General features: G+C 43.2%; 1 protein-coding gene across 50 annotated transcripts in view; it reads right to left on the bottom strand.

The window, feature by feature from the left end:
• Nucleotides 1–12,811, bottom strand: part of cast (calpastatin) — a 108,356-nt gene that overhangs the window by 41,273 nt on the left and 54,272 nt on the right. For 43 of the 50 annotated variants that reach the window (XM_042324698.1, XM_042324701.1, XM_042324694.1 and 40 more), the window contains 7 exons: nt 10,460–10,609; nt 9,951–10,034; nt 2,391–2,519; nt 1,522–1,644; nt 692–736; nt 485–586; nt 296–376 (listed from right to left, as the gene is read on the bottom strand). The exons of 1 other annotated variant lie outside the window; for it this stretch is intronic. In XM_042324698.1, the coding sequence (XP_042180632.1) occupies nt 296–376; nt 485–586; nt 692–736; nt 1,522–1,644; nt 2,391–2,519; nt 9,951–10,034; nt 10,460–10,609 (714 nt within the window). The remainder of the gene's footprint in view (nt 1–295; nt 377–484; nt 587–691; nt 737–1,521; nt 1,645–2,390; nt 2,520–9,950; nt 10,035–10,459; nt 10,610–12,811) is intronic. 6 more of the 50 variants (XM_042324733.1, XM_042324741.1, XM_042324742.1 and 3 more) reach the window with 4 other exon arrangements.

Below are 12,811 nucleotides of genomic sequence, written 5' to 3'. Positions count from 1 at the left end.
CCCATATTGCTAAAACCTATCCATTTGTCTCAGATTAACACAAGTGTCCAGGGGATTGGACATGGTCTAGGGGCTGTTTCTGGATGGGGCGTATCTCTCTGTTGGAAGACCTGATAACCAAGGGGTTCCAGTCAAATGTCTCATGTCAAAGAGAGTACTGCAGTACAAAGCTAAAGATACATGCAAACTCAAAGCTCTCTAACAGCAGAAGGCTGAGGGTTGGATTAAGATGCAGAAGTGATGATGATGGTGAGGAGGAAGAACACTGGAGGGGGAGGGTGATTTAAAGACTGACCATGTCTTCAAATCGGTATCCTGGGGGCAGTGGGCAGTCGTTCCCCCCACAGATCACTCCCTTCTTTGAGGTTAATCCATGCTGTGAGACATATACAACAACACACACTGTTTTACATGGTGACCGGGTGCACACACACAACCCATTCTAAATTGCACTGTGCACACACACTCTGTGAAGGTTCTGTACCTCGATCACCTCTGGCCCGGTGTATACATGGGCTGCAGGGGCGAAAGACTCTGATGAGGGTAAGGAATCAGCCAGGGCATCAAACGGGTCCACAGCAAGCTCCTACACATGATGCAACAAAACTCAAACACGAGCAATGCAACTCCATGCCAATCAATTTAGTGAAAAATCAAACCCACATAGAGAAAAGATACATGGATGATTTACCTTTTTGGCTGCCTTAGCTCCTTGGGGAACTACTTCCACCTGTACCTGTAACCCAGAGGAGGAGAGGGTAGTGAATACAACACTAGGCTACAATCTGTGATACTGCTCAGCTCCTATACCCAACTGAGCTTCTGGATGGCTGTGGGCTCAATTCAACCAAACCTACATAGGTAGAACTCATGCAGGAACAAGAGCACCCTCTTTCTAATGTAGTCAAATCTCAAAAGGCACTTGCACATCTGAGCTAACTTTGTTGCAGGTGCATTGTAACAATTGAATAACATGAGAAAAAATAAGAAACCCGCACACTGCTCTTCATAGAATCACTGCTCTTTATTAAGCTTTTAAGCATCGGCCTCAAGGCCTTCGTCAGAGCAGTATGCAGGTTTCTTCTTTATTCTCCTGTAGTCAAAAAAAAATGCAGAATGGTAAATCAGGTGGCAGGTAGCCGAGCGGTTAAGAGCTTTGGGCCAGTAACCGAAAGGTTGCTGATTCGAATCCTTGAGCCGACTAGGTGAACAGTCTGTCGATGTGCCCTTGAGCAAGGTACTTAACTCTAATTGCTCCTGTAAGTCCCTCTGGATAAGAGCGTCTGCTAAATTGTAAAATGGTACAGTAGAAATCCTTCACTGCGTCCAATGCACTGTGAGTCTCTGTTACTGTGCCCCTCTGTCAATTCATGATCTTGGATACATTGTGTGAAAACAGCAAAAGAATGACAAGGAAACGAACAAGTGATCAATGATAGCCCCCTAATCCCAGGGATAGCCCCACCCTCAAGAGCCTTGTACTGTAGCGTGGTTAATACACCAAAGTAAACTGGAGTCTACCTTAGTCTGTGGCCCCTTCAGAGAGGCATATCCAGCCGCGGCAGCTGGTGCAGCAACAGCCGTAACCAACTTAGCAGGATCCTTTTTAGCCATGTCAACTTTGCTTGATGTGGTGGGCACACTCTATAAACGCATATGGTTCAAGCCATTAGACGAGGTGCAGAGAAGAGTTCAGAGTGCTGCACATAATCTCACAGTCACCGTCTAGTAGAGTGATAGGAAGAAAGTTAGCAGTTTGTCTGTCATTGGTAATGGAAAGGAAAGGTGCCGTGAGAAGAAGTACCTGACCAGAATTTGTTGTCACAGTTTAGTAAGCTAATAAGAAGGTAAACAAACCCCATCAACCTAAACCAGGTAAACAAACCCTGTCAACCTAAACCAGGTAAACATACCCAGAAGCAATACTATATATGGTGTGAAGCTACCAGAAGACAAAGAGGAAATGTATTGTGGCTTTTCTGTGGTGACAACAGATGTGACAGACATGGTTTGTCTTGACGTGTTGAGCGTACCACAAGTGTGGGCATGCTGGGAAGACTCTTAAAGAGTAAGCTTAAGAGTAAGAGTGTCTGTCCACTTCCCACTTAGACACACAGACACCTTCTAGGCCAGAAGTAAGGAAGTCCAAAGCAGAGATATGTTTTGAAATATATCGGCAGAGAGAAGAGGAAGATAGAATACCATATAAAGGGGTGGATGAACGACTAAAATCTCAAGATCACGGGAGAGATGAGGAAGACATAACACATGGAATAATGACCCAGGAAGAGTGTGTTGAATGGGGAAGTGAGCGTAAAGAGAGCCAGGTCGGGTAAAGAATAAAGATCCAAAGAGAGAGGCCCCACACTCCTCGACTGTCAGCCATCTACCTTGGCTGTCTGTTTCGGAGACTCTTGAAGCTTTGGTACTTCAGCTTTCCATGGAGTTGCTGCCTCCACTACAATATTGCCACCTCCCGTGGTAAGAGGTGTAGCTTTGGCCAGGTGCATGGGTGCTGGCTACAATCAAGGATGAGTTAAAACTCAATGTATTCAACAGTATTCAATGTATTGACACACTGGAACAACGGTTAACGTAATAACACTGATTAATGTAATAACTTCACATTCAGTATATCACATAGAACAAGTTTTTAAAAACATACAGTCAATAATACAAACATATAGTCAATAATACAGTAGAAAAATAAGTATATATACAATGTGAACAAATGAGGTGAGATAAGGGAGGTAAAGGCAAAAGAAAAGGCCATGGTGGCAAAGTAAATACAATATAGCAAGTAAAACACTGGAATGGTAGATTTGCAGCGGAGGAATGTGCAAAGCAGAGATAGAAATGATGGGGTGCAAAGGAGAAAAATAAATAAATACAGTAGTGTGTCGAGGTAGTTGTTTGGGCTAAATTCGAGATGGGCTATGTACAGGTGCAGTAATCTGTGAGCTGCTCTGACAGCTGGTGCTTAAAGCTAGTGAGTGTTTCCAATTTCATACATTTTTGTAGTTTGTTCCAGTCATTGGCAGCAGAGAACTGGAAGGAGAGGCGGCCAAAGGAAGAATTGGTTTTGGGGATGACCAGAGAGATATACCTGCTGGAGCGTGTGCTACAGGTGGGTGCTGCTATGGTGACCAGCGAGCTGAGATAAGGAGGGACTTTACCTAGCAGGGTCTTGTAGATGACCTGGAGCCAGTGGGTTTGGCGACGAGTATGAAGCGAGGGCCAGCCAACGAGAGCGTACAGGTCGCAGTGGTGGGTAGTATATGGGGCTTTGGTGACAAAACGGATGGCACTGTGACAGACTGCATCCAATTTATTGAGTAGGGTATTGGAGGTTATTTTGTAAATGACATTGCTGAAGTCGAGGATCGGTAGGATGGTCAGTTTTACAAGGGTATGTTTGGCAGCATGAGTGAAGGATGCTTTGTTTGCGAAATAGGAAGCCAATTCTAGATGCAATTTTGGATTGGAGATGCTTGATGTGAGTCTGGAAGGAGAGTTTACAGTCTAACCAGACACCTAGGTATTTGTAGTTGTCCACATATTCTAAGTCAGAACCACCCAGAGTAGTGATGTTGGACGGGCGGGCAGGTGCAGGCAGCGATCGGTTGAAGAGCATGCATTTAGTTTTACTTGTATTTAAGAGCAATTGGAGGCCACGGAAGGAGAGTTGTATGGCATTGAAGCTTGCCTGCAGAGTTGTTAACACAAAGAAGGGCCAGAAGTATACAGAATGGTGTCGTCTGCGTAGAGGTGGATCAGAGATTCACCAGCAGCAAGAGTAACATCATTGATGTATACAGAGAAGAGAGTCGGTCCAAGAATTGAACTCTGTGGCACCCCCATAGAGACTGCCAGAGGCCTGGACAACAGGTCCTCCAATTTGACACACTGAACTCTATCAGAGAAGTAGTTGGTGAACCAGGCGAGGCAATCATTTGAGAAGCCAAGGCTATAGAGTCTGCCGATGAGGATCTGGTGATTGACAGAGTCGAAAGCCTTGGCCAGGTCAATGAATATGGCTGCACAGTATTGTTTCTTATCGATGGCGGTTAAGATATCGTTTAGGACCTTGAGCGTGGCTGAGGTGCACCTATGACCAGCTCTGAAACCAGATTGCATAGGGGAGAAGGTATGGTGGCATTCGAAATGGTCGGTAATCTGTTTGTTGACTTGGCTTTCAAAGACATTAGAAAGGCAGGGTAGGATAGATATAGGTCCGTAGCAGTTTGGGTCAAGAGTGTCCCCCCCTTTGAAGAGGGGGATGACCGCAGCTGCTTTTTATGCTTGTGAGGGTGACTGTATGATGTGCATGAGTTTGTCGGTGTTTGTAATTGCTGGTGGTTGGTGGTTTGTGCATCGAATTAAGGGAAGTCAATCAAAACATTGATTTTGGTATGTTATTACATGATTATTGAAGTTATTCATTAAAATAAGTTGACTCACCTGACAGTGTAATAACCACAGTATAACCTAATAATTTATTAGACTAAAAAAAATTTTTTTTTTACGTTATCCAGCAAGTTATTACATTAACCGGCTGCATTACATGAAAAAAAATAATTAACCGGTGTTATTACTTACATTGACCGTTGTTTAACATTCCTTAAATTCAATTATGTAAAGGTGAAAGGGGTCCAGTGAGGGTGAGGTGCAGGGGTTGTAAAAATGTAAAGTAGGGTCAAGTTGGCCCTGGACACTGCTTTAGGATCATTTTTGCATTTCCTTCTCCTAAGATTAAAATTACTTTATTGGTCAATTGCACATGAGGTCCAATCGAAATTTGACTTCTGCTTTTAACCCTACCACTCCAAAAGAGAGACATACATACAAATACAGTTTCTTTTTCCTCAAAAGAATGGCGCTGGAAGGTATAGCAGCCGTTTTACAGGCTATTGACCAATTGTGCGATTTTGTATATTTTGTAGCTTATCTTTATTTTTTTTTGTACATAATGTTTCCACTATCGCTTCCAATTACTGAAAAAGAGCTTCTGGACATCAAAACAGCGATCACTAACCTCGATTTGGATGAGGCTTTCTACTTCAATTAATAGGAGGTAAATGACATACTGCTCATCCCAGACCAGGCCCAAATCCCCCAACACTCAGAAGAGGAAGGCGTCATAGAGGCCGGCGTGAGGGATACTTGACGAGACTACGTCGGTGACTGGTAAACCGCGTCTACCATCCGTTCTATTAGTGAACAAGCAATCACTGGACAATAAACTGGATGAGCTCTTTTCGAGACTATCCTATCAATGTGATATGAAGAACTGTAATATCCTACGTTTCACTGAGTCGTGGCTGAACAAGGACATGGAAAATATAAATCAAGCTGATTTTTCTATACATCGGCAGGACAGAACAGCAGCGCCGCCGGGTAAGCTCGGGGGTGGTTAACAACAGCTGGTGTGCATTCTCTAATATTAAGGAAGTCTCAAGGTTCTGCTCCCCTGAGTTAGAATACCTCATGATAAGCTGTAGACCATGGTATTTACCAAGAGTTTTTATCTATATTTTACTTACCTGTCTATTTACCACCACAAACCAATGCTGGTACTAAGTCCGCAAACAACGAGCTGTATTGGGCCATAAGAAAACAAGAAAATTCTCACCCAGAGGAAGCGCTCTTAGTGGCCAGTGATTTTAATTCAGGGAAACTGAAATCTGTCTTCAAAATTTCTACCAGCATGTCACCTGTGCAACTAGAGTTGCGAATAAAAACTTTAGATCAATGTTACGCCACACCCACAGAGATGCATACAAAGCTCTCCATCGCCCTCCATTTGGTAAATCTGAAAATAACTATCCTCTGGATTCCTGTTGACAAGCAAAAACTCAAAACAGGAAGTACCAGTCACACACTCAATACGGAAGTGGACCGATGAGGCAGATGTTAAACTACAGGACTGTTTCACTAGCAGACTGAAATATATTCCAGTATTTATCAGATGGCATTGAGGAATTTACCACATCAGTCACTGGCTTCACTAATAAGTGACAATGTCGTCCCCACAGTGATCGTTTTCATCCTCTCCCTGATCCAGTCTGTAATACCTACATGTTTCAAGCAGACCACCATAGACCCACAAGGTAACCTGTCTAAATGACTATCACCCCGTAGCACTCACATCTGTAGCCATGAAACGCTTTGATAGGCTGGTCATGGCTCACATCAACACCATCATCCCAGACACCCTGGATCAATTCCAATTCGCATATTCCATGACGCAATCTCTAATTACACTCCACACTGCCCTTACCCACCTGGACAAAAGGAACACCTCTGTGAGGAGGCTATTCGTTGACTACAGCTCAGCCACAGCGGCCTCCAAGCTCATCAACAAACTAAGGACCCTGGGATTAACACATCTGCCATGCTGACCCTCAACACGGGGGCCACTCAGGGGTGCGTGCTTAGTCCTCTCCTGTACTCCCTGTTCACCCATGACTGAGTGGCAACGCACAACTCCAACATTAAGTTTGCCGACGACACAATGGTGGTACGCCTGATCACCGATGACGGTGAGACAGCCTACAGGGAGGTCAGACACCTGGCGGTGTGGTGCCAGGACAACAACCTCTCCCTCAATGTGAGAAGACTAAGGAGCTGATCATGGACTACAGGAAACTTAGAACCAAGGAAACCCCCATTTACATTGACAGGGCTATAGTGGAGCAGGTTGAAATCTTCAAGTTCCTCTGTCTCCACATCTCAAGGGACCCATCATGGTCCAAACACACCAACACAGTCGTGAAGAGGGAATGGCAATGCTTGTTCCCCATCATGAGGCCAATTTTTTTGGGGCATGGGCCCTCAAATTCTCAAAAAGTTATACAGCTGCACCATTGAGAGCATCTTGACTGGCTGCATCTCCACTTGGTATGGCAACTGCTTGGCATCCGACCGCATGGCGCTACTGAGGATAGTGAGTAAGGCCCAGTACATCGCTGTGGCCGAGCTCCCTGCCCTCCAGAACCTCTATACCAGGCGGTGTCAGAGGAAGGCCCTAAAAATTGTCAAAAGACTCTAGTCACCCAAGTCATAGACTGTTCTCTGTGCTACCGCACAGCAAGCGTTACCGGAGCGACAAGTCTGGGACCAAAAGGATCCTGAACAGCATCTACCCCTAAGCCATAAGGCTGCTGAACAGTTAATCAAATGGCTACCTGAACTACTTGCATCGACCAGCTTTTTTAAAAACTGACTCCCTTGCAATGGCCCTATGCACACTCACTGGACTACCCACACGCTCACACATACTACACTCACACACAAACTACGCTCACGCACATACTACACTCACACACATACTACACTCACACACATACTACACTCACACACATACTACACTCACACACATACTACACTCACACACATACTACACTCACACACATACTACACTCACACACAGAGTACCACTCAAAAGTATGGACACACCTACTCATTCAAGGGTTTTTCTTTATTTTTTATTATTTTCTACATTGTAGAATAAGAGTGAAGACAACACTACTATGAAATAACACATATGGAATCATGTAGTAACCAAAAAAGTGTATAACAAATGTTATATTTGAGGTTCTTCAAAGTAGCTACCCTTTGCCCCGATGACAGCTTTGCACACTCTTGCCATTATCTCAACCAGCTTCATGAGGTAGTCACCTGGAATGCATTTCAATTAACAGCTGTGCCTTCTTAAAAATTAATTTATGGAATTTATTTCCTTCTTAATGCGTTTGAGCCAATCAGCCAATCAGTTGTGACAAGGTAGGGGTGGTATACAGAAGATAGCCCTATTTGGTAAAATACCAAGTACATATTATGGCAAGAACAGCTCAAATAAGCAAAGTGAAATGACATTCCATCATTACTTTAAGACATGAAGTTCAGTCAATGTGGAAAAGTTCAAGAATTTTGAAAGTTTCTTCAAGTGCTGTCATCAAGCGCTAAGATAAAACTGGCTCTTATGAGGACCGCCACAGGAAAGGAAGACCCAGAGTTACCTCTGCAGCAGGGGATAAGTTGGAGTTAACAGCCGCAGGAATTGCAGCCCAAATAAATGCTTCAATGAGTTCAAGTAACAGACACATCTCAACATAAACTGTTCAGAGGAGACTGTGTGAATCAGGACTTCATGGTCAAATTGCTGCAAAGAAACCACTACTAAAGGACACCAATAATAATAAGAGAATTGCTTGGGCCACGCAGCACGAGCAATGGACATTCGACCAGTGGAAATCTGTCTTTTGGTCTGATGAGTCCAAATTTTAGATTTCTGGATCCAACCGCCGTATCTTTGTGAAAAAAAAAGAGTAGGTGAACGGATGATCTGCACATGTGTAGTTCCCACCGTGAAGCATGGAGGAGGTGGTGTGATGGTGTGGGAGTTACTTTACCATGCACTTAACCAGTATGGCTACCACAGCATTCTGCAGTAATATCTATCCCGTCTGGTTTGCGCTTAGTGGGACTATCATTTGTTTTTCAACAGGACAATGACCCAACACATCTCCAGGCTGTGTAAGGGCTATTTGATAAAGGAGAGTGATGGAGTGCTGCATCAGATGACCTGGCCTCCACAATCAACCAACCTCAATCCAATTGAGATGGTTTGGGATGAGTTGGACTGCAGAGTGAAGGAAAGGCAGCCAACAATTGCTCAGCATATGTGGGAACTCCTCCTAGACTGTTGGAAAAGCATTCCAGGTGAAGCTGTTTGAGAGAAAGCCAAGTGTGTCCAAAGCTGTCATCAAGGCAACGGGTGGCTATTTTGAAGAATCTAAAATATCAAATATACTTTGATAGTTTTAATATTTTTTTGGTTACTACATGATTCCATGTTTTATTTCATAGTTTTGATGTCTTCACTATTATTCTAAAATGTAGAACATAGTAAAAATAAAGAAAAACCCTTGAATGAGTAGGTATCCAAACTTTTGACTGGTACTATATATTGATGCCACACACCCACTCACACTTTCACACTCTTCACACACACTGTTACTATTCTGTTTATTATCTTTCCTGATTGCCTTGTCATTTTTACCCCTACCTACATGTACATATTATCTCAATCACCTCAACCACATCGTAACCCAGCCCATTAACTTGGTACCAGTACTCCCTGTATATAGCCTCGTTATTATCTTATTGTGTTACAATTTCCTTTTTTCCCAGCACATTGTCTTACTTTCTAACTCTGCATTGTTTGGAAAGGGCTCGTAAGTAAGAAGTTCACGGTTCACCCATTGTATTCGGAGCATGCAACACAACAAATTCTATTTGATTTGGATTGCTTTGACAGCTTTTGGAGAGGTGCGGGGAGCTGCCACACACGCCTCAATTTGCCAGCTCACTTCCCGCCAGATTTTTCCCCTCGCCCACGGCAGTTAAGGTTAAATTATGTGAGGAGAGTAAGTTGATCCTAGATATGTGTATACGGGAAACATCTACCCGTAACTTAAAACCCAACAGCCATTCAAATCAAATCACATTTTATTGGTCACATAGACATGGTTAGGGAATGTTAATAGACTGTAGCGAAATGCTTGTGCTTCTAGTTCTGACAGTGCGGTAATATCTAACAAGTCATCTAACAATTCCACAACAACTACCTAATGCACACAAATCTAAAGGGATAAAATAAGAATATGTACATATAAATATATGGATGAGTAATGACCGAGGGGCTTAGGCAAGATGCAATAGATGGTATAAAATACAGTATATACATATAAGATGAGTAATGTAAGATATGTAAACATTAATTAAGTACCATTATTTAAAGTGACCCATTTATTAAAATGGCCAATGATTCGAGTCTGTATGTAGGCAGCATCTTCTCTGTGTTAGTGATTCAGAAGATACATACACAATAAGATTCAGAGGATGAAACCATGAACTATATTTAGGGGAGGGGTGTTTTGAGTTACCTTTGGGGTGTCTTTAGGGCTGCCTTTGGTCCCAGATGTTGGTATGTCAATAATAGTAGCACCTGCTGGAGAGACGAATGCCGTCTACAAACCAAGAAGCAGGCGCAGAACATATTATGGAAATGTGGTTGAGAAAGCGAGGCAACAACACATTTATGCACCATTCCAATGGACAGTGAAGAGTCCTAATCCCATTCTCCAGCATGTAAAATAGCACAATCAATAAGCTCTTTGCGGTCATGGTGAAGGTTGAAGTAAGCATATCTGAATGCACCATAGGTAAAGCTAAGAAGAAGTCAATGGTAGAGAGCCCAAGCAGCTGCAGACTTTGTGAATTAAGTGTTTCAGAAGATGAAACTGAGCATGAAGAGAAGAGAGGGATAAGAGAGGTTCCATGTAACAGAGTACACTACACCCATGTTAATGAGGGAAGGGGGTTAAGAACATCAGAATGCGCCAAGGTTGTCCCAAAGGAATCTCCAAAGACCCAGCTAAGACAGTCAGTCTACCTCTGGCATTGCCACTTTGGCCGTTCCTCTTTGTGTTGTCCCTGCTGTAGTAGGACTTCCTCCCGCTGTGGCACCACTTGCTGTGGCACCACCCATTGTCACGGACACCGCCCCTGGCTTTGTAGCCATGGTGGAGGCAGCAGATGCACTCTGTAATGCAACGAAGCTAGGTTACATTTGATTACTTTCAGCTTGCCTTATCCAATTGCTTACCGATTTCATTATGTGCCTTGTGATCGAACAACAAACGACTGATCATCAAGTATGTACAGATGCATACGGTACTATACATAATCGTGTGCGTACAGATGTAAGATCTTAATTTGAGCCAGTTTGCTACAGCAGGATAATAATCCTGCGGCAACAGAAAATTTGAATTATAATGTGGATTCCATTACATTTTTGGAGGGGTTGATCTGAAAAATGTTAGGGAAAATCAAGTCAGAAATGTAAAAGTAGAAATTACAAACTTCAGAACCCTTTTTAAACCTCAAATACACGACAAGTCTTAAATGTTCTGCATTGCAGAAAAGTTAACCTGCAACAGGGTGATCAAATTAAGATCCTACATCTGTAGATACAGTGGGGCGAAAAAGTATTTAGTCAGCCACCAATTGTGCAAGTTCTCCCACTTAAAAAGATGAGAGAGGCCTGTAATTTTCATCATAGGTACACTTCAACTATGACAGACAAAATGAGAAGAAAAAAAATCCAGAAAATCACATTGTAGGATTTTTAATGAATTTATTTGCAAATTATGGTGGAAAATAAGTGTTTGGTCACCTACAAACAAGCAAGATCTCTGGCTCTCACAGACCTGTAAACTTCTTCTTTAAGAGGCTCCTCTGCCCTCCACTCGTTACCTGTCTTAATGGCACCTGTTTGAACTTGTTATCAGTATAAAAGACACCTGTCCACAACCTCAAACAGTCACACTCCAGACTCCACTGTGGCCAAGACCAAAGAGCTGTCAAATGACACTAGAAACAAAATTGTAGACCTGCACCAGGCTGGGAAGACTGAATCTGCAATAGGTAAGCAGCTTGGTTTGAAGAAATCAACTGTGGGAGCAATTATTAGGAAATGGAAGACATACAAGACCACTGATAATCTCCCTCGATCTGGGGCTCCACGCAAGATCTCACCCCGTGGGGTCAAAATGATCACAAGAACGGTGAGCAAAAATCCCAGAACCACACGGGGGGACCTAGTGAATGACCTGCAGAGAGCTGGGACCAAAGTAACAAAGCCTACCATCAGTAACACACTACGCCGCCAAGGACTCAAATCCTGCAGTACCAGACGTGTCCCCCTGCTTAAGCCAGTACATGTCCAGGCCCGTCTGAAGTTTGCTAGAGAGCATTTGGATGATCCAGAAGAAGATTGGGAGAATGTCATATGGTCAGATCAAACCAAAATATAACTTTTTGGTAAAAACTCAACTCGTCGTGTTTGGAGGACAAAGAATGCTGAGTTGCATCCAAAGAACACCATACCTACTGTGAAGCAAGGGGATGGAAACATCATGCTTTGGGGCTGTTTTTCTGCAAAGGGACCAGGACGACTGATCCGTGTGAAGGAAAGAATGAATGGGGCCATGTATCGTGAGATTTTGAGTGAAAACCTCCTTCCATCAGCAAGGGCATTGAAGATGAAATGTGGCTGGGTCTTTCAGCATGACAATGATCCCAAACACACCACCCGGGCAACGAAGGAGTGGCTTCGTAAGAAGCATTTCAAGGTCCTGGAGTGGCCTAGCCAGTCTCCAGATCTCAACCCCATAGAATATCTTTGGAGGGAGTTGAAAGTCCGTGTTGCCCAGCAACAGCCCCAAAACATCACTGCTCTAGAGGAGATATGCATGGAGGAAGGGGTCAAAATACCAGCAACAGTGTGTGAAAACCTTGTGAAGACGTACAGAAAACGTTTGACCTCTGTCATTGCCAACAAAGGGTATATAACAAAGTATTGAGATAAACTTTTGTTATTGACCAAATACTTATTTTACACCAAATAAATTCATTAAAAATCCTACAATGTGATTTTCAGGATTTTTTTTCTCATTTTGCCTGTCATAGTTGAAGTATACCTATGATGAAAATTACAGGCCTCTCTCATCTTTTTAAGTGGGAGAACTTGCACAATTGGTGGCTGACTAAATACTTTTTTGCCCCACTGTAGGTATGCAGTGCATGCCTGTGTATGATACAAGTGAAACCTGATTAGCTCAGTAGGTCAAGCCAAAGGAATTGAGTAGCTCAAGCCAAAGGAATTTTAAGGGCACCTCAAGGTCAAGTTCTTATAAGGGGTAACTATAAAAGCTCTAGTCTAGGGGAATGGTATTTGACTCAA

Source organism: Oncorhynchus tshawytscha, linkage group LG07, assembly GCF_018296145.1.
Source record: "Oncorhynchus tshawytscha isolate Ot180627B linkage group LG07, Otsh_v2.0, whole genome shotgun sequence".
In the NCBI taxonomy this organism is placed as follows: Eukaryota; Metazoa; Chordata; class Actinopteri; order Salmoniformes; family Salmonidae; genus Oncorhynchus; species Oncorhynchus tshawytscha.
The sequence above is the reverse complement of the archived record's forward strand: the minus strand, read 5'-3'. Positions and strand labels throughout refer to the sequence as shown.